We start from the raw sequence: 22746 nt of genomic DNA, 5'->3' as shown, positions 1-22746 counted from the left end.
GATCGGTATGAAGCGCAGCACTTATCAAGCGTGCTGATATGTCCTTTTTTTTTAGCCTTCAGAGGACTATAAGATGGGTTTCTCACTTTAACGCTGATCTTGGTCAAACTGCGCAGCAAGGCGGCAAATAAACAATACAGTCAGACCTAGACGGTGCCGAAGAATCGAAACCATGTGCTTGTTTAATGCACTTCTTCTTTTATATGCCGTCTTGGCGCACAGTTTGACCACGATAAATGCAAACGGACTCGTCCAGTCCTTTGTGTAAACTTACTCTTGAGTCAAGTTTTCGCGTTTTTTTGTCCTATATATTGAAGCAATGCCCGGTGCTCATATCATATGGCAGGTAGATTTAACCCGCGCATTCCCATAGTATCTTTGCTAGGTGTGCCTGCACGACAATTTATTTTTCGATATATTATTCGTATACAATTAATGCGTAAGCTTTTTATTAGTGTGAAATACAGACGTACCTGAAACCGAATGGTCTTCGCACACTGTGGCTCCTACGTTCGGTACCCTAAAGCTACCTGTCGCTGTGGCTCTCTTCACAGCTGCGGCCCTCCTCATTTTTCTTTCTTCGTTCCATGGAAATTGATACATGCGTTTGCCTTTCACACTCGAGTTGGAGCAGCCAATGACTGAACAACCAACCATGGTTTAGCAGGACAAAGATAAACAGGCAACCGTGTGTGCAAATCCTGAATAATTCCAGGCTTACGGCGGAGCGATTCGTCATCGTCTACTCTTCTCGAACCGGAAGCCATCAGCAGACCGTGCATCCCACAATCTCTCACTCTTTTACTGGTAACCTATTCCGCTATATGTCAATTGAACCTAAATTCGAATGTTTCGAACACATTTCTTAATCGCGGCAGGTGATACAAACTTTAGTACGCAAACTGTCGAACGAAGGCTGAGAGCAGCGTACTCGAAGCTTCGGGAAGTATGCATGCGACCGGCGCATGCACTGTCTTCTACAGTGCGTGTGATTGTCGTTGCCACAGCCGCTGTGGACGAAACCGCGGTCGCTCTTGACGCGATCATGTATGGCGACAACGTAACTGACAGAGCCCCGAAAGTGTGCGCTCAACCAGTCAACGCTGCTTTCCGCGAACTCTGTGGACAAAACTGCGGCAGATGCGATCGTGGATGGCATAAAGTGAGTAAGTTTTGAAGGTGCATGCGCAGCCAAGCGCACGGGGATTGTAAAAGGAACTACCGTTTTCCGGAACCGCCGTGCACAAAACCGCGGTAGCGGGGACGCGATAGCAATTTACGAGCTCGGAGAGCACACAGAGGTAAATTAAAGGTAGCAAATACGTGAAAAAAGTCACAGTTTTGCCGCAAGGCCGAAGCAATGAATGCAACAGCAACAACTTGGAATGTCACGCTGAGAACGGCAAGCAAATCAAGACGTGTAGCGCGCTGCTCACGCACAAATGACGCACGAAAACACTACTCACAGGACGAGACCGAACTAATAACGTTTGCCACTCCACACATAACGCGCTGTTTAAACAAAAACGATGCACAATCACAGGTACGGATGAGTACAAACTAACAAGTGTCCCAGTTATACTTCGCTGTGTATGAAAAGCACGCTCCTTTTGCAAATGGGGCCTGAGCAGAGACCAAAGTGACCTTTGTGGGCCTGGCAACTAACGCGATCGTTCCAGTGAAAGCCGAAGGCACACGATTCTCCCCATCAAAGGATAAGCGCGCGCACACAAACATCTACTCTCCCCCCCCCCCCCCCCAAGCCAGCCACCCATCCGCGGGGCAAAGTACGTATGAGAGATAAGCGCGCGTCGGCGCATCGCGATGAGATGGGCACGAGCGCGGGCAATTTTTTCTTTCGTGAGTGTTCATATGTATGTATATAGATACATATACATATACATTGAATGACAGTGGTGGCGTCGACGGCAAAAAAAAAGCCGGCCTAGAGTGTCCACATAATTCCTATCGCAATAAAAATGGGTCAGACACGTTTTGGCGTTCCGGTCAAAAGAATCTAGTAGTGAGCGAAGTTTTGACCCACGCTTTTGCAGCAGTCAGTTGCATCGTCCCGTCCGTTCACGGGTGTCCCAGGCAAACATACGCGAGTTGTTTTTAAGAAAATAGATTCCGCTAGTTGTGTTCTTTCTTTGAGACTCACCTTAGTGGAAATTCCTACTCTCGTGTGTTCGGCCACGCCAAACCACTATCACAACGCTGATGTTGCCACTTGCGATTGAGACCCCCCCCCCCCCCCCCCCCACAACCTCCACACAACCTCTTGTTTTTCGCTATGTTTTTTGTTTGTTTGTTTGTCCATGAATTCTTGTTTTGTTGCAAAAAAAAAATAGGAGCAAAAAATAGTTCAGCGCACCCCCACCCCCCCCCTCCGTTGCGGAAATCTCCCGGATTCAGAGAACCCTTGAACTTGGTAGGTATGGTCAAACCTCATGAATTCGTAACCACTTTTAAACATATTAACATTTAAAACATAGTTGCAACAAATCCCTGGCAGATTCTCATACAGCCTAATGCATTCACTGATCACTTAAGTCGTAGTGGTTCGTGCTATGCCTACCGGTTAGTGCATACCATGCGCACTGCAAGAACTTTTTGTGCCATAAAAATTTACTGCGGTGCGGAACTTTTCAAGACGACAATGTGGTGCCGAAAGTTTTCTGTCTTTTCGGAGATCAGTTGATAGCTGGTTCCGACTTCCAGTCGATTGCAGCAAAGCCTTTGTGGTTAAGCATAGGGAGAAAACAAAGGCGAGGTGGCAGCCACCGACAAACATGCCTGCATGACTTATCGCCGACAACATTCTCTCAATAACCATCTTCAGCCATTTGCTCAGGCAAGCTTGCAGTGTAACACCACTTTGGACCTGCTGCACATTTTTAATAGGCAAGAACCTCAATGTGCTGGGGTGCCGATTGCTGCTGCCTCGTTGTGCAAGATTGTGTTCAAGTGGACACACCTTCATAGAAAAAAAATCAGCTTGCTGTTCCAAAGTTCAACATTGAGGGCAGTGGGTGCCACTCTAAACGCATGAGCACGGTTCAGCAAATGTATCAATTTAATAACCATACCACATGCTTTTATTAGGTGACCACTCAAACATGCCTGTCCACTGCAGTGGCATAACCAGGGTGTGGCACACTGTGCCCAAGACTGTGCCCTCTTCCCTTCCTCGCTTCCCTTGAAAATTTTTATCTGCCATAGGATACACAGCACAAAGTGACACAAGGCCACTCTTACCTGCCTGAACCACACATCGAATCAAGGGCATGGCTCCAAGTAAGGGACATGCTGACTTTACTTCCTCTGTGTCCTTGTTTGTATCAGCGCTGTTGAACCATTTTAGAATGAACTATAACCAACCTGCACAATTTAGTGCTCTTCCTTAATTAGCACCCTGCAGTGACAAGGTAAGAGCATTCATGTCATTCCTGGCTGTTAAGAGCTAGTCTTGTTACCAAGAGATAGTCTTGTTACCAAGAGATAGCCTTGTTACCACTTTGCCGCATTGATGAGGCTATCTCTTTTTATGACGCCTTTTTGCTGGTATGCCGCTCTAAGTGATGCTGCACTCACCAATCACAAAGGAACACTATCTGGAAGCACTTGTAGCATTGTTCATGGTTCAGTATTCACTCCCATAGAGTGCATCTTACGCCATCTTCAAGAAGAAAGATGCATGCATTCTATTTGAAATATCAGCTTTGTTCGTGCTGTTGGGCCATCTGATACTTTTGTGGGAAATTTCATTGGTGTGTGTGATCTATTCATTGCATTTGTCTACTTGCCATGTCTCAACCTGGTGAGGGGCCTTTAAAAAGTTGTATCTGTGCCATTGATGTTTGGTAGGATAATGTGTGGAGAAGGGTAAGAAGACCATATTTTGAATGCACCAGGAAACTTTAATGTTTATATAGATAAACTTGAAAGGAGGAATGAAGTTCACAGGGGAACCTTTGCCTTTTGCCTATAACCCTATTTCATTGTTGAGAGTTGAACCATCTGTGATGGGAACTGTGCAGTATACTTGACACTGAGCCTTTAAACTGCTGAGTCATGCCCACTTTTTTCTTGCATCTCCAGGTCTCTCATGGCACTCATTGCCAGCAGCAGAAAGACTTCTGCACCTGCTGCCGCCAATGCAAAAGCAAGTGAGTTGTGCCTCTTATTTCTTGACTGAGAGGCTAATTAGTGGTAGGCTGCAGAACTGTAGTGCCATAAAGTGCAAATGTCGCAGAAAAAGTGATAACAAGGCCAATTAACAAAAGGTGCATTACACAAGCCCAGAAAGTATGAGGCAGGCAGGACAGAGTGTGGTGACTCCGGAATACTTACCTCATAAGCTTGCAAGAGCACCTCCATGATTGCTCTACGGTGCCGAAGAGTGTTTCGTGCTTGAGTAAAGTTACTTTATTTTTCATGCAGTAGGTAAGACACCAAGTATTGCAAATGGACTGCTCAGTAGTGCTGCCTGAGCTGAATGCCATGGCAGCCTTAGGTTTTTTGTGGTGACATTGGGAAAAGGCCCTCAGAATTGGAAATTTGTCAGAGTAAAACTGTCTGCATTCTAGTGGGTTCATATTGAACTGAAAGATTGGTTCCTTGAACTATTGTGGAGCCATGTCAAGCCTGTGTCCTAGCTGACGAATTCACAATCTAGGTGACACTGTGCTCTCTGTCCTGTCTATCTTCTTCTTCCTTTAGTGAAGTTTAATGTGAGCCAACTAGCTTGCAAGGAAGCTTTACTGCAGTGATGGCTGATTTTATTGGCATTGTAAATCTGGATTCATAGTAAATATTAACCAGCTGTTATAAGGATGTTTCTGGATGTTGTAGTTGAATGCTTGAAGGCCAAGTGTTTTACTTTTTTGACAATTTAAAAATTGTCTTTAAGTGGCTTAATCTCATTACTTTTTAAGCCAATTATTATTTAGTTTTTAGCGCTTTAGTACATTCAACAATTTCGTTCATACAGGAATGATTCACGTGGGCGGGACAAGCTCTGATCTCTTTGTTGTTGCTATCCTACTTAGCCCGCACCGTCCTACTTTGCCACATTCCTGCATCTGCTTGTCTGTCTGTTTTACCATCTACTCTGCGCAGCCGTCACTGCCAGCTTCTGTAACTCAAGGCATTTGCACATGGAAACAGGTTATTCGATGATTTTGAAGCGCCTCAACAGATGGCTCCGCACAAAGAGAATGGTTGGCTCAGAGAACATGAGAAGAGAAAAATCGTGCGTGAAATTGTGACAAGGAGCAGAGGAGATGAACCAGACCCCCACGCCAGCGTTGCACAGTTTGTCCATAGCGAATGCATTGTGATGTGGTGGTGCTGGCATTTCTCTATATCCTGCCTTACGGTCAAAACATTGTCCTGAATGGCATCACCTCTTTAACCGCAGCCGATCTTTATACTCGACACTAGAGGAGAAATGCCGCTTTCTTAAAGTAGTAGACACGAAGTGATATTTAGTGCTAAGTAACACTAGAATGAAAAGGGGTCTCATCCTCGTGTCACTTCGTGCTGAATATCGCTTTATTTCTGCTCAACTTACTTTAGTTATTCGCATCAGTAGTCTTTTATTGTTTCAGTAGTACTATTATAGTACTACTGAAACAATAGTACATCAGTACATCAGTACATCAAAAAATAGTACATCAGTAGTACTATTTATTGTTTTGCTTTTTGCATCTCTTTCACACAGGACTTATCGCTTTCATTCTGTTTTCACTAAGCACAAGATGCTGCTTGCTTTTTGCATCTCTTTCACACAGGACTTATCACTTTCATTCTGTTTTCACTAAGCACAAGATGCTATTGTATCCTGCATTTCTGTAATATTGTCCGCAAAACTACAGCAAGATACTCTCATCTAATTTGACTGTGCCGAACACTTTAACCCTTTGTCATCCTGAAAACTCTTTAAGATTACACCAATGGGCCCAGTTAGATCCATAACTCAGATACTTAGAAGTGCTTTTTTTTCTCAACATCACTACCATTTGATAGTATGAAGCATTAGTTAAAGCTTGCTTTGCCACTACTTTGAATGACGTGCTAATTAAACTTCAAAAATTGTGCTGCTAAAAAACGCACGAAGAGATTTCTATTTTGCAGCCCAAGTGTTTCTACGTTGCAACCCAGTTTTTGAATTACAAGAATATAAAGCGCATGAGGTGAGATGCTGCTGTACATGGCATGTGGCAGTGTGTTATAACACATGATCACAATAGCCTAGTAAGGCATTATGGAAATGCCAAGGAAGTTCTTGAAAAGGTCTTTACAGCTCTTCTGTATTCTCCTCAGAATGAAGAAGGCTGTGCCAGGTCAATTAATTTCAAACTTCTTTACATTGCTCTTGAGCATACAAGATAACAACAAAACTCTTGTTTTGCAGGATCAATGAAAAATCTGGCTAAATATACTTATTTTACAAACACTAAATAATGACAATTCATCTAATTAATTAAGCAGCTCTTAACTGCAATTTAGAGCACAGATTGTGTATGAAAATTCATTTCAACCTAATCGGAGATCATTCAGCAGGACTGCCACACACACTGAGTGAAAATAAACTACAGAAAATTCTATTTGCGTGCTAGAAAGATGAAAAAGGGGACACGTCTGAGAAATGCTGTTTTGAAACCAGCCATAAGTCACCTATACTAGAAGTGGACCGCCATTTCATTGAGCCTAAATAAAGCAATGCTTTATCTGTAAGAAATTCAAGTTGAAGGTAAAAAATATTTGCTACGAAATAAATTAAAACAAGAGTTCGGCAGAAATCTGTCTCTTCAGGAAGAAACGTGATGAAAGAAGCGAAGTACACCGACCAAATAAAAAGCTTAAAAGAAAACAGCATTTCAGCCTTCACACAGAAGCCTTGTTCACAATCTAAACTGCCATTTTTTTAGCTTTTATTTGGTCGATTTCCCTCACCATGTTTCAGAATTAAGTACTCTTGCTCGAATCAATGGCCCCACAGGGACTGAAGAGGGTATCACTCTATAGATATGCCCATTCACTGTGAATCATTGTACATACGAGAAGCCCGCACATGTTTTCACTCACAGAGGAAGATCAGCTGCAGGCGAAGCTGATGGAGGAGATGATTGAGCAGATTAAGAAGGGCGTCCACTTGCGACCCACTGCGCGACCCATCATAGAAGAGGTCTGTTCTTTTTATGTCTGCATTAAATGTGCCACACAAGTGCTTGTTTTATGGTCTAATGTCGTTCAGGGGACAGTTATTAACATTATCTCTGAAGAGGTGCGGCTGAGATATAAACAAATTATAGAGACTGCTTAAAAACAAATAAGTTTGAAGTTGCACGTAATAGTATCCCACTGACAGAAAGGGGGATTATTTTAGCTCTTTAATTTATTTCACTTCAAGTGAGCATTATTACAGTTCATTTAACAAATGATAAATAATGTCTGCTGCATTATCATTGGCTTAATTGTCTGTTAGTTTTATTAGTTAATTATTTGACGGTACTCTTGCAATAGTTAAAACACATAGCCTATACGCTTGCCCTTTGAAGATTCCAATCGGTAGCATTTTTTTTTGGTTTTTTGCAGCATTAAAATTTTTTTCAGAAAACTAATGAATAGACATTTATTGTTTGGCAGATGTAATAAGTGAACTTGTGTTAAATATGTTATTGCATTTGTTTTGTTTGATGCACCATCTTATTACATCGTGCATGGCACGTAGTGTAATTGTAATGCCCTATTAACACCCATTATTTCCCACCAATTAGGATCTGGAGGAGAAGTCATCTTCAGAGCCAGCTGTCAACGAAGTCCTCAGCATACTGGTGAGTTACACTGCTCAGCTGTACAGTTAAACTTCAATATTAAAGAGTATAGATAAAAATCAGCAATTAACTTCATTTTATTGAAATTCATCATGGTGAAATTAATAGACCTTTCATGCCTAGTATGGTAAGATATGGCTTAAAAAAAAAAAATAGGTGTTGCGAAAAATGTTTGCTTAATAGAGCAGTACGAAAACAAGCTAATTTCAATTATGCACATGAAATCAACTTTGGCAAGCCCAATATTTAGGCAGCTCTCATATTGTTGGTACAATACTGCCCCGACTAAGTCCTCTTCAGATCAGTCGCATGGTATGCATAAAGTCGAAAGAAATTCTGGTCTAAATAACGCTTTCTCTATTTTATTATAGCCAGCCAGATGCTCCCGATCTAGCCCTTTACCATTCTCTCCTGTAGCCCTTTGCTGCTCTTGCCCATCGCCTAGCCTTCACATGCGCTTTGTGGTCGTGGGGAAGAAGCCCCTCAAGCAGTGCCTCACAACAGGAGTAATATGAAGTAATTTTTTGTTCAGTTGTTTACAGATTCGTAAAGCAGCTTCTTGAATTCCTGGTGTTCACTATGTTGGCGGTCACGCTGGCTCTTGAAAAGATGCGGTGTTTTAAGATAGCCGTTCTTGGTGCTATGCAGGCAACCAATGGGGAAGCGTCAGTGCAACGCAACTACAAGTGCTGCGCCGTGATGCAGTGGGGGTGTTACTCTGAGCCGCAAAAAAAGGAGCACGAAGCAACAAATCTGACAGACATATGATATTGTAGTGGGAAACACGTCTATCGCATCTCTGGGGAAAAGTGCGCGGAAACATGCGCGGCGCAATCAGCGCTACCCATCATGTAGCGTTTCATCACGACCACGCCCTGAACTAAGATGGACTGATGGCTCCCGTTGATAAGCGCGCGCTTGCACTGGCATGGAAAGAAATAAAAGAGGCTTTGGTCTAAATCATTGTGATAAGGTTAAGTAAATGAAGCTATTGCACCTTTTTTGTCGCTGTGCCTTGCCGTGATTAGTGCAGAGCCACACAGCAGCAAATTCTATCTTCACTAAACCAAGCCACTTGCTTTTCAATCTATCCACTGAACATTCAACATTTAATCCATTGCATGTTCGACAAACAAAAGAGCTGCAGTTTAGAATTGCATGAAAGCAAGATGGCAACATTAATTACAGCACACACACTCACCTCTTTTGATGTTTGACAACAGTGCACACTCAGGGTATGTCTGAAAACTAAAACAAGGTCCCGCATGGTGTGATGAATTTTGGTCACTGCTCTGCATTGGTTTGTCAAAAACATTGCCGTCAATTTTATCACAGGCTGCTCACACTCATTAAATAGGCAGTAGGTAACTGCAAGCAACTCAAAACAATCTATGGTTTAGACATTCTATTATATTGGCAGTGGGGAACTGCAAGAAATTCCAAACTATCAATTGTTTAGATTTCTTTGGCATTATACTTGCTAAAAAAAAAACTTTTTCACCTGACAAGTGAAGCACTAATAGTGATAGCATTATAAATGTTTTCTTAGTTTTATAAGACCTACTTATCTTAGTAAGCATTCGCATGCAAACTGAGTGAACGAGCATGGTGCTATGCACAACCACATATCACTCGATTACCCCAAACACTGGCTTTCGCAACGCTGACATGTTAAGCAGTGCAAGCAGAAGTGAGCAAATGTATTGTGTAGCTTCTCGGATTCTCACAATAATGTAAGGTGCAACATTAGGCATGCAGAAATATGGTTTCCAGCAGAGACAGATACACAAAGTTCACTCAGCCTTTGGGACCTTGACAGATGACTTGTGAGATGGAGCACTCATGCACCACTTTTCAGAAAAACTTTACTGCAGTCCGACCAACCAAAGCTGTGCTGACTGGAGACTTTGACCAAATCCTGTCATGCGCACAGCAGGTAATTCCTGGTGTGTTAGAGTAACAGGATAGGTGTAAGCACAAGGGAAACACAGTCAGTGGCGGTATAGAAATATCAAAAGTTGTGATGTGCCTTGGAAATTTGGAGATGGCTGGAAGACATACTTGTTCTGCAGTCGACATAAAACGACCCGACGATAATGATCACAGGACTTGCATGAACCTTAGAAACATCTAATTTTGGTTTCTTGTTGTTGTTCAGTTAAGTTTTTATCTTTAACTTGTCAAAATTTCAAATCTTGAACAAAGGGATTGATTTCATAGTTTTGGAAGAACTGTGCTGGACTGGTGTAAATAAATTTGTGTAGGTGCAGGGGGGGTCAAAAATCTCCAGGCCACTGTCCTATGTATTCTTGTGGGAGCGTGAGCTGGGAACTATATTCCTTTTGCAAACAGGTTGTCTGTTGTCGTCCTTGTTCTGGAGAAATACTGACTGTCATAGTGTACGGGTGTTTTTCAACTCTGCAATGTCTTACGAGCAAGCCCAAAGACCTGTAGTGCAGCTGGATGTGTCTGCTAAGTTGTATGTTTTCTGATAATCTTTACAGTTTGAGAATGTTTTGTTTCTGGAAATTAGCACTGCAACCTTATTGAAATAATGTTTCCTTAAATGGGCCCTGAAACACTTTTTTGAGTAACCATAGAATTAATTAACTGGAACAGCTTATTGCATCATAAGTTCAACGCCGGAAAAATTTTAAGAATTCGTCCAGTACGAGCGAAATTAGAAAGATTTGTCACAAGTTGCAATTGCATTCTCTCCTCTTTCGCCCCGACGAAAGCCCTGGAGGTTAAGCAGGGAGGGATGGGCAAACAAAAAACGTCACGCGCTTCGTGACCTTGAGCATTTTTTATGTTTTTTTCGAGTACGTGGATTTTTCGGTGCGATCCCGTGCGCACGCATGGACAAGTGGTGACCTTTTGCGGCAATCAAAATCAATACCTGCTCAAATAATGGGTCCAAGTGATTGGGCTCACCCATCGCCTATCGGAAACGCTGTAACGACCAAGCACGCCTTGATTAAATCAACCAATTGCTGATAGATGGGTATTCTACGAGTGATTTTTTTGCGTCTTCCATCATTTGTCGAGGGAAGAGAAAGCAATTTTTGGCTGACTTCGATAAATTATTGTGAATTCCAGGCCACAAGCTGCGCTATAACATTTGGCTCGCGTGTTCTTGGGAGCCTCTACTACCGATTGGCAATGTTTTCTGACCGTGCTCAAGAAGTGTTGCAGGGCCCCTTTAAGATATGCAAGCTTTCAATGTTCCTTCAAGATATAGCCTGAAGAGGAGCCACTCGTAATAGCAGATGCTTATTAGACACATACTACAAAGTGTGAACTTCCCAGCAACTAAAATATGTCATGATTCATCTCACTGAAGGCGAGCCAAAAAAAAAAAACTTCAAGAACTTTGTCATGAACTCACAAAAGGTATGGCTAACATATGAATGGACCTTTTCAGAAACACGCAGCCCCACACTCTCCTGTGGAAGCCTGTTTTGGCGAGCGGGTGCGTCAGTGCACGTTTTTATAGCTTGCATCTTCATGGTGTTGGGGTGTTTTCTTTCCTTATATTGCAGTATGGAAGTGTGCATATAATTGGAACATGAGCGCACACTTGCGATGCTAGTGCACAGAAGATATAAGGCTTGGAACAAAACTACAACTCTGAGGCTGCCTGTTTGCAAGCTGTTGCCAAAGATTGTTGCCGTTAGGATAAATGTAAATCAGTTTTAAAACGACAATGCTTTAAAAAAAGCAGGAAAGAAGTTGTAGTAGGAATTAGCCTGGTCAAGTTGCACAGCTGTGAAAACTTTGCATCATAAGATTGTGTGCATATGCAGAGAAGATGTAATAGGCTGGAACAACACTTACTTTTGATGAGGAGGAGGAGGAAGGAAGGAGGAAGAACAGGGAGATTAGCCAGTTCTCAGAATTTTATTGGATAGAGCAAAAATATTGCGTGATGGAGCATTTGACGCAGGGAGCACAGGAAAGCACAGCACATACCGATGAGAGCAACAGCTAACCAGTCGTTGCCAGCTGCTAATTAATGTGTCTTTGAAACCATCATAAAAGGTTCATTATGCACAATGATAACATTGTAATTTGCACATTTTAACTTGCACTCGAATCTTTGGCACAAGGCGAGGCACTGAGTACTTAAGTTGTGGCTTGCAGGGTGACATTAAGCGTCAAAAGAGCTCCCGAGGGGTGCGCCAGTGTGACTCAATGGACTCCCTTGCCAGCAGTTCTTCCAGCAGCCGGGAAGAACAGAGTGAGCTGGAGCGCCTCTTCCAATCCAAGAACCTCCGTCACAGAGCTGAGGGTGAGAATGTCGGCCTTCTTCACTGCCTCTCGGGTATAGTTTGTAACGACTGAGAACAATTATCTGAACGCTCATTTATATAGATCATCCCCAGAAGAAGTTTGCATCACGAGTCCTCCTTGCTTCTTAAAATGAAAATAGGGTAAAAAGATAACGAGAATGCCCACCAAGGTAAAACACACAAAAATTAAAAAGACGTTTCCGCTCCCTGCATGGAAGTCTTGTTCGCAACGACTGCAAATGGCGTAGTGCGCTCTTCTTATGCACGTGTCATCCTGTGTTGAAGACATCAAGTGTACACAGGGGGGAGTTTCTTAATATTTCTGTTCAGCATATGCACAGTAGTCTGAATGGCCAGAGATTCTATGTGCAATCGCAGAAACAACTTGATTTCCATGGCAATGACGCAAGCTTTATCCCAGTTGATAGCATGTTGTGTCCCGTAGACACAACAGGACTGGTGTCCCAATCACAGGACTGGTGTCCCAATCTGCCCTATTGTTAATTTTACAAGGTCACCTCTGAACAAGCTTTCAGCTTACCTACACAGGGCCCCCAACCGCTCAATATCAATCATTTCCTGAACTTCAATTCTGTGCAGCCCTCCTGCCATAAAGGTTCTGTTGTGTCTGCACTCGTAAAGCGTGCTTGCCGGGTTTTCTCTAAGCAAGAAGACGCACTATAGGATGTGGAGACCCGTTCGACAGGAGCTGGCTGCTTGCGGATACCCGCCTTCCTTCATGAACTCGGTGTAGCAACAACTGCAGTGCCCAGCTCAATCGCACACAATTTCAACAAAGCGCACATCGGTGCCTTACTTTCTATGCTTCAGTGAAACTCTCGCTCGGGTCTTGCGCAGCTACGTTATCCAAGTGGCTCACGTTCCGGCACGAAAGCTATGAGGTCGTCTCACAAATATCAAGGATAAGTTGGACAGACACATTTTTTCCAATGTAGTTAGAAAATTCCACAAGGACTGCGAATACGTACGTATTGGCAAGCCAGGTAATTACAAGAAAAGGCTCCGGGAACATTTTCATGACGTCAGGAACAAAAAAGCAGCTTCTAATGCACTCGCAGAGCGTGTTGCATCTACAGGACACAATAGACTGGGATAAAGCCTGCACCATTGCCACGGAAAGAAAATTGTTTCTGCGATCGCACATAGAATCTGTGGCCATTCAGACAACTGGGCATACGATGAACAGAAATATTGGGACACTCCCCCTTTGTACACACGATGTCTGCAACACGTGATGACACGTGCATAAGAACAGCGTACTATGCCATTTGCAGTCATTGTGAACAAGGCTCTCTTGTAGGGAGCCCAAACGTCTAAGCTTCTGCGAATATTCGAACAAATAGTTGAGTATTCTAATTCTCTTTGATTCGGATTTAAGTTATCAAATATTTTCGAAGTATTCAAAATGACCAAATAAATGTATATTAGTTTGCAGGGCACTGCCTGTAAAGGTGGTTTCACTGCAATGTAGGAATGCGAAAGAAAGAAAACATTCACTCAAAGAAAAGTTGCTTTGCTGTGAAGCCCCCCCACAAATTTAAAGGGGCCCTGCAACATTAACTGAACATAGTCCTAAAACGCTGCCGATCGGTAGTCGAGGCTACCGAAAGCCCGCGAGTTAAATATTGTAGTGCAGCACGTGGCCTGTAATTCACAATAAAATTTCAAAGCTAAAAATTGCTTTCTTTCCTCGGCAAATGACACAACGAGCTCAACAATCACTGGTCACAGCCAAGAAGAAATATACAGCTCTGGTCACAGGCATTGGCTGATTTGAGCATGGTGCGCTCTTTATTATCGGGGCTGCGGCTTGTCCACGAATACGTGTGCGATCGCACTAAAAATCCGCGCATTCAAAGAAACAAAAGAGGTGTTCAAGGTCACGAGGTGCGTATGGAGTATTTTCTTTCGCCGTGCCCTTCCTCCCTGCTTAGCTTCCAGCTATTTGGTCAAGACGAAAAGAGACAATGCAATTACAACGTGCGACAAATTTTTACTGGACTGATTCTAGAAACTTTACGGCGGTAAATTTGTGAGGCAACAAGCATGTTTACTGGCTCCATGGCTACTTGAAAAAGTGTTACAGGGCCCCTTTATAGGAACATGTTACCCTCAAATCAATTCTTCATTTTATTAAGCTCATTATGACGGCTTATATGACCCAAGTATAATAAATTTTAGAACATTAAGTATCTTACAAGTTATCACTCGCATCCTACCGAAACTAGCACTCAAGGTTGTTTCGACTTCCTTTGAATGAAAAAATAAATGGCATTTGCATAGAGCCCCTATTTCAATTCAAAATAAATACTATTGTGCAGGCTAGTTGGGTCATGATAAATATTCCTTTTTTTTTTGTATTTCACACATACCATTCTAATTCGATTCAAAATTATTGGATCTAAATCACTATTCGCTTCGAACCAAAAATTCACTATTTGCATAAGCCTAGAAACGTCGTTTTAATTGTGGTGTGTTTTACCTTGTTCGGCGTTTTTGTTATTTTTGCACCATGTTTGTCCCCGACCAGACGGCATTTCGTCGGACCCTTGACTGTAGAAAATAGGGTAAATGGTCCATCAGTGCCTTTTTTATTATTGATGTGGTCATCTCTTACCTGTGAAATCAAGCAATGCTCTCAGAATGTGAATCTGTAACATTTGCATTCTGATTATCAGAGCTTACACTCTTACATACCATCAACATATAAACATTGAAATCACCTTTCCACACCCATAGTGACAATCCGAGGTCATAACTGGTCACATTATAGGTAATATTTTTCGAAAGTACTTTGCTCTGAAGGGTTTAATTTTCACTCGTGCCTTGACTTTAGCCACCAATCAGATAACCTGCTTCTAGTTAATTGTACCCGCTTAAAGTCTATTTTGCCCTCCTTGTCCCTAAATCCCAGTGCTTTGAAAAAAGAGAACAGAGAAAGGTCTGTTGTGGAAGGAAAGCTAAGAGATCGCCTCGAAGCGTTTTCTGGCCTGCTATTCAGCGTTAAGAAAAAGCCACGATGCACTTGAGCAGTGGCTACCATTATTGTTTAAAAAAAAGCTGGCAACAGGGATGATAACAACATCCAACAGGGATGATGGTTTGCTCATAGATATGGGTAACTGCACAGTGTCCCCCCGCAGGGGCGTCTGCGCAATCATGTGTTTGGTGTGTAGCAATACCACAGACCCGAGCTAACAGGGGGGGGGGGGTTCGATCTCCTCCCACGCCTAGCTGTGCGTGGCTGAGCCGTGTTCGGAAAAAGGAGATCCTGAGAGTTGAGCCGACACTGGGTGATTGGACCTTTAAGGCCCCCCGGCAGAGGCAACACACCCCTTTGGCCCCGGCTTCACGTAGACGGCACCCCTGGGCTGACCCACCCAGGGGAAATCGGCAGTCGCATTTTCCTATCTCTCTCTTCCTACATCTTTGTCCTTATCTTCACTTTCTATCTGTCCTGTCTTCTACTCTCTTCGGTTTACTTCCAAATTTCTCGGCGGCAAGGGTTAACCTTGTGGGGATGCCCAGTCTTGGCTATTCTATATTATGTTATAGCAGCGCTGTACAGCTGGCGTCGACAGGACTTGCTTAGCATCTACTGTCATGTCCCCTGGTTGGGCTCGGTGGTGGGCGGCTGGAACCTCTGCCGAATTTTTTAGTTTATTTATGGCAAATGCTTTCCCCCGCTTCCTGATCACTCTCTGAAAAGGTGGCACACCGAAGACACGTTCATCCTCAATACACCAAAACCAACCTTTCCAAAATACCATGTTATTCATAGTCAGAATAAAAAGAAGACAATACGTGCAATTTCACCTTTTCTTGTGTCGAAAACTCTCACCGAAGCAATAGGCCCAGGTTATAAAGTGACAAAGATGAGAAGTGCCGATCTTCTTCTGGAGGTTCGCAACAAAACTCAATACGAAAAACTATCCAGAATTGTAACATTTGGGGACACTCCTGTTTCAGTGGGCCCACACAGGTCTATAAACACAGTGCGTGGGGTAATTTCCGATGACGATCTTATCAATCTGAGTGAAAGCGAACTGTTAGAAGGATGGCAAGACCAAAATGTTGTGAAGGTAGAGAGAATAATAATCAAGCGTGACAACAAACAGACCCCTACAAAACACGTAATAATTACCTTCGAAACCAGTGACCTACCAGCATCAATTGAAACCGGTCATTGTAAGCTCCGCGTAAGACCATACATTCCCAATCCTCGTCGATGTTTCAAGTGTCAACATTTCGGGCATGGATCGCAGAGTTGCAGAGGGCACGCCACTTGCGCAAAGTGTGCATCCATGCAACACATATCCTACAACTGCACCTCAGAAACAACTCATTGTTCGAACTGTGAAGGAGATCACGCTGCCTACTCGCGATCATGCCCCACATGGAAAAAAGAGAAACAAATAGTAGAACTTAAGGTCAACTTTAACCTGTCATTCCAAAAAGCACGTCAACAGTTCGTACTACACAACCAGTCTTTTCCCTCCTTTGCCGATGTGACGTGCTGGGGCACTGCACCACACGTTTCGGCACCCGCGAATGTCACACAGAGTGTGGCCGCGGCAGTGCCACCAGCGCGCCCGGCTGGAGCAGCCTGTACTGCTCCGCCATCTGACAAACAGGGTCGGCAGACTCCCGTGTCTGCTGGACCTCAAACCACTGCAAGCACAGTTAGGTCCGAAAGTTCTGTGAATGTGCCTGCCGAGCAGGCACCATTCACCACCTCGCAAGAGGGGATGGATACAAGTCCCTCTCCTCTGGCGCCTCAGACGCCGAAGGATAGGTGCAACTCCTTGGAGCGTGCCAAAAAAGAAAAACCTCGAATCACAGGGCCCCCAAAAGGCCTTGTAATCCCTAACACAACACTTCTGTACACACGGCACCACACTACATTAAAATGACACAAATACTACAGTGTGAACGTCAGAGGACTGCTGAGAAACCTCGACGATATCCAGGGACTTTTACACAAACACACACCTAAGATGTTGTGCGTACAAGAGACACACCTGAAACCTAAACACACCAACTTTTTACGTCATTACGTCGGTTTTCGGAAGGACCGGAGTGATGCCATTGTGCCATCCGGTGGTGTTGCCATTATAGTCAATCAAGGGATTGCATGCACACACCTATCACTACAAACACCCCTTGAGGCGGTGGCTGTTCAAGCAGTTCTTTTGAATAAGCTCGTCACCATCTGCTCTCTCTACATACCTCCACAACACTGTCTTGAAAAGCATGAATTCGAGTCTCTCCTAGACGAACTTCCGGAACCTTATGTTCTCCTTGGAGATTTCAATGCACATAGCAATCTATGGGGTGACTCTCGCTGCGATGCTCGAGGTCGCCTGATTGAACAGTTCCTTTTTTCTTCCAGTGCGTGCCTGCTGAATCAAAAAGAGCCAACATATGACAACATCGCTAACTATACGTACTCAACAATAGACCTCAGCATATCCCCATGACTCTTGCCTCTACTTAAGGGGGGGCATGGTTCTTAGGGCTCTCTCATTTATTTTTGAACCAAGTGTGACAGAAGTTGGCATGCTTACTTAGTTTGTTCTCCGGATTCCGAAAGTGTAGTTATTTTTTCGGTAGCTTCATTAGTTAAATAAATAATCAAGATAACAATTTCTATTGTTTTTACCATAATAGAAAAATAACCACCTGTCAAAAATTTATAAATAACATAGGGATTGACAGTAGAAAGCATAATACATGCAACATAAGAAGCACTTTTTTGGATGGGTCATTATTTCTTACTTTAGAGTATGCTAAACTTCACAGCTCTGAATGTGGCCATTGTGTGGTCACACAAAAGACTAGTTTGAAAAACTTGCATCAAGAGAAATCAAAATTTGTTTCCTATATTGTGTGCTCTAAACATATAGCTTCATGCTGCAAAAAAAAAAATATTCTGCTATCTGTAATAGTTTCAGATATACTGCAGTAGTTTTCATGCAGGGTGTACAAAATTGACATTTTGAGAATATGAAGAAAACAAAGAATTCTAACATTTTTAACTGTAAAAATGTATGTACTTATAATTACATAGCCATTGGCATATAAATGAATGCTAGAAAGCCTAAGGAGTGCAATGCTGCAAGCTGATCAAAAATTGAACGAATACTTCTCGAATTACAGCACAGTAAAGTTAATTGCATTTAACCAAATACAGAAATCTTTGTATTAAAATAAAAAAATGAAGCTGCCCATTAAAAATAGGCTCCGAGCATTGTTTTTTGTGCACATTTAGCTACATTGTGCAAAAACAATTACAAATCTAGCTGTCCTAGGTCCACTTTTACCATACAAGCAAAAGAAAGTGGTCAAAATCTGTGCTTCGAGAATAATGCTGTTGAAACTTAATTTCGCTCTTCCGAGGGAAAAATATCATGGCACACATACTTTTAGTCAGTTTATATGCACCGGGAATGTAATAGGACTGATTGTTTGTACGAGCGTGTCGTTTCTTCTAGTCCTGTAGCAAGTTGTTGCCGTGCGCTCGTCTGTCGCGAGGCCGCTGATCAGTTCGGTGACTGTACTGACGGCGATCTGCGACAAATGTGCGTGCGTCATCCACGATCTGTTGAATAACGCGGCGATGTTTTCCGGCTTGTCCAGAATAAGTTACCCGTAAGTGTCGCTAACTAAAGTTGCTCCCTCGCTCATCAATTTCGAGGCTACACAAGCGCCGAGGTGTTAGTTTCCTTTTCACGTAAGACTGCCGCATTTTCAAATCAAATCAAATCAAAGTTTATTTACATCCTGAAGATGTGGGCAAGCTTGGGCGAAAAGCGAAACAATTCGCTTGAGGAAAGCCCAAGCCCCCATATATGAGGCATAACAGTAGAGACACACAAAGATGTGAAAACGCTATCAGAAAACAAACTAGCGCATTACATACATGAAAAAAAAAATACTAACACAGATACTCTCACGGAATCATACCAGCGCGTTACAACAATGATACAGGGTATGTGTAAATGTTCATGCCGATAGTCAATCGATAGAGATAATGATTTGACCCAACAATTTATTCAAAAACAACAGGCAAAAAACAAACAAAAGCAATGTAAATATATCTCTCTTCATACAGTACAGCAAATTTTTTTTTTTTTTTTTACGGTGATTGGTTACAGGAAGTGTTTTTTAATATGACTTATACTGCGTTTCTCTACTTCTATTTCGCTTCTGAGGAGAGTATTTAGCAAGTGAGGCAAACAATACTGTAACATTTGTCGTCCGTATTCAGTTCGGCAGAAGGGGATGTTCCAGAAGTCTTGTTTGCGGAGAGAATAGAAAGGAGCATTTCCTCTTAGATTAGCAAGATTTAGAAGGTCATGCTGATTTTTACAAACAGCCTTTTTATATCTGATAGCTAGTTTCCAATCATAAAATTTTTCTATGGGTACAACGTTAAAACGATGAAACAAATCCTTTGTGTGCGCATGATATTCAACGTTAGCTATGGACCGAAGAGCCCTTTTTTGTAACATTAATATTCTATGGTTATTTCTCTGTGTGGAATTTCCCCACACCAAAAAACAATAATTTATGTGAGATAAAAAAAGCGTGTTGTACAGCATGAGTTTTATCGATACAGGAAGAATGTGTCGAAATTTTGCAATAGCACCTACACTTTTAGCCACGTGAGATTGAACGTGGTCGAAATGATCGTCCCAGGACATATTTTTTTGAAACAGCACACCTAAAATTTTTATTGAGTTCACAAATTCTATAGGCGCTGTGCCTAAAAATAAGGAACTCGAGCGGAGAACGCGACAACGTTGTGAACACGTCGTTAAAAGCAGTCTACCTGTTGCCAGTAGTCTCCATTGCGAGGGCCGCGAGCATGTTCACTGCGAACGGATTGACTTTCTGTTGTTGGTCGATGCGCGGTGTACTCCACCCTGACAAACCGTCGCGCAGTTCAAGGTCCTTTTTAGGCCGGGGATCTTTCTGAAATTCACAGCGAATGAACCACCGTCACACCCGCTTCACAAATTACTGTAGCACGGAACTTCTTTACTGCCGCAAGCAGTCAGTAGCACCATGACAAAATGGCGCATGTACGTGCGCGTCACGATGGTGAAGCAGACGCCGAAAGCGCCCCTTGGCCAATCGGATGCCTAAGTTTGGCCACGTGCCCCAAGCAGCCAATTGAATCGTGCGCTAGTGCTTCTCGATGACGCGTTTTTGCTAAAAAACCAATGAGCAAGGTGAGCCAGCGGTGGCGGGAAATTGAAGATGAAGAACTACCCTTCCAAACGAGACCGAAATGAACACGATAGCTCGTGTGTAACGGCAACAGTTTGGCGCGGAAAAAGCGCGATTTTAGCGTCAATTCGCGCTCACATTCATCTCACAGGGACGTTATAAATTGATTTTGCACCAGAAATAGTGACGAGAGAAGCTAGAAACTTCTCAGATAAGTGCAGAAAAAAAAAAATAGGCGCAGATTTCAAAAATGTCAGCTTCAAAAAGTTGATTTTTTTGCGATTTTTGGCCTTCTAAGACCCGTGTCCCCCCTTAAATGGGAAGTCATTAATAATCCATATTGTAGTGACCATTTTTCCTATCGTTATCAGCACATCAATAACAAATACATGTCTTGCACAAGTTCCTAAATGGCTCAGTGACAAAGCCGATTGGGAAAAGTTTCAAAAAATGACTCTATTACCCTAGACCGACATGGCAGCGTTGAACATAGAGGATGCTGTGTGCTACTTTACAGCTTTCTTGGTTGATGCAGCAACGAAATGTATTCCCCAAACATGTGGACCGTCAAGCAAATGACGAGTCCCATGGTGGAATAATGAGTGCCGTGATGTTTGAAAAAAAAAAAAAAAACAAGGCATGGAAGTTGCTTAGAGACTCGCCCACAACCGAGAATCTTGTAAACTTTAAGAACGTCAAGTCGCAAGCAAGGAGGACGCGCCGACAGGCGAGAAGGGAAAGTTGGTACAAATTTTTATCAGGCATTAACTCATACACAGATGAGTCGAGAGTCTTGAACATGGTTGGTAAGGTGGCAGGACGAAAAGCACATTCACTTCCTCTAGTGAACACACAAGGGGAGAGTTTGGAAGACCAGGCAAACACTCTCGGAGCACTCTGCGAAAAGGTTTCCAGCTCATCACACTATAGTAAAGTGATCTGAAGATACGAAACCACAATAGAAAAACAGAGATTAGAGTGCAAACCCACAACACATGAAGCATACAATGAACCTTTTTGTTTCGCTGAAGTACAAGCCTCACTTACCTGCTGCAATAAATCTACCCCAGGTCCGGACCGTGTGGCATATGAAACATTAAAACACCTACCCACTGAAACCCAAAGAACTCTCCTCTCCTTGTATAATGCGATATGGTCTTCCGGCGAGCTACCCGCAGCCTGGAAGGAAGCTATCGTTATCCCAATTCTAAAACAAGGCAAGGACCCTGCCTCAGTTTCCAGCTATAGGCCAATAGCATTAACCAGCTGTCTTTGCAAGGTCTTTGAGAAAATGATTTACAGGTGCCTGATGCACTTCCTTGAAATGAATGGTCTACTTGACCCATACCAATGTGGGTTTCGAGAGGCTCGGTCCACCACTGACAACCTTGTCCGTATCGAGGCACAAATTGGCGACGCTTTTGTTCGTAAGCAATTTTTGCTTTCTGTGTTCCTCGATATGGAAAAGGCATATGACACTACATGGCGCTTTGGCATATTGCGAGACCTGTCACATGCAGGTGTGCGGGATAGAATGCTGTCAATCATCAAAAACTACTTGTCCAACCGAACAATCCATGTCCGAGTTGGCACTGTCTTATCTCGAATATTTGTTCAAGAAACAGGAGTGCCACAAGGAGGTGTATTGAGCTGCACACTTTTCATAGTTAAAATGAATTCCTTGCACCTGTCTCTCCCACGCAATATTTTTTATTGCATATATGTCGATGATGTACAGATTGGTTTCAAATCGTGCAACATCTCAGTGTGCCAACGTCAGGTTCAACTCGGGTTGAACAAGGTATCTCAATGGGCATATGAGAATGGTTTATACTCAACGCGCAAAAGAGCACTTGTGTCTTGTTCAGCCGAAAGAGGGGCCTTCATCCTGACCCTGACATTGACCTGCATGGTCAACCTCTGTCAGGGAAGGCCGAGCACAAGTTTCTTGGCCTCATAATAGACACTAAACTAACCTTCATCCCACACATTAAGTATTTAAAGGACAAGTGCTTAAAAACAATGAACATTTTGAAAGTGTTGTCATGCACTACATGGGTTAGTGACATGAAATGTCTAATGAATTTATATAAAAGCCTCGTATGCACATGCCTAGATTACGGTGCTACAATCTATCAGTCGGCAACATCATCAGCCCTGAAGATTCTCGACCCTGTCCACCATCTAGGCGTTCGCCTCTCTGCGGGTGCTTTCCGAACTAGCCCTGTGGAGAGCCTGTACGTGGATTCGAATGAATGGTCGCTCCACCTACAAAGATGTTTCCTGTTCTTTTTGTACTTTTTGAAGGTGAAGGCAGACAAGAAACACCATTCCCATTTCACAATTAATGATTTGTC

At 43.0% G+C, this 22746-nt stretch overlaps 1 protein-coding gene across 3 annotated transcripts in view; it reads left to right on the top strand.

Annotated features, from left to right (window-relative positions):
• Window positions 1-22746, top strand: part of LOC119178647 (shootin-1) — a 106796-nt gene that overhangs the window by 65988 nt on the left and 18062 nt on the right. For 2 of the 3 annotated variants that reach the window (XM_075882203.1, XM_075882211.1), the window contains 5 exons: window positions 4102-4169; window positions 7095-7192; window positions 7785-7841; window positions 11266-11313; window positions 11985-12132. In XM_075882203.1, the coding sequence (XP_075738318.1) occupies window positions 4102-4169; window positions 7095-7192; window positions 7785-7841; window positions 11266-11313; window positions 11985-12132 (419 nt within the window). The remainder of the gene's footprint in view (window positions 1-4101; window positions 4170-7094; window positions 7193-7784; window positions 7842-11265; window positions 11314-11984; window positions 12133-22746) is intronic. The other variant, XM_075882208.1, reaches the window with a different exon arrangement.

Source organism: Rhipicephalus microplus, chromosome 1 (genome assembly GCF_043290135.1).
Source record: "Rhipicephalus microplus isolate Deutch F79 chromosome 1, USDA_Rmic, whole genome shotgun sequence".
In the NCBI taxonomy this organism is placed as follows: Eukaryota; Metazoa; Arthropoda; class Arachnida; order Ixodida; family Ixodidae; genus Rhipicephalus; species Rhipicephalus microplus.
Note: the sequence above shows the minus strand (reverse complement) of the source record. Positions and strands in the feature narration are given on the sequence as shown.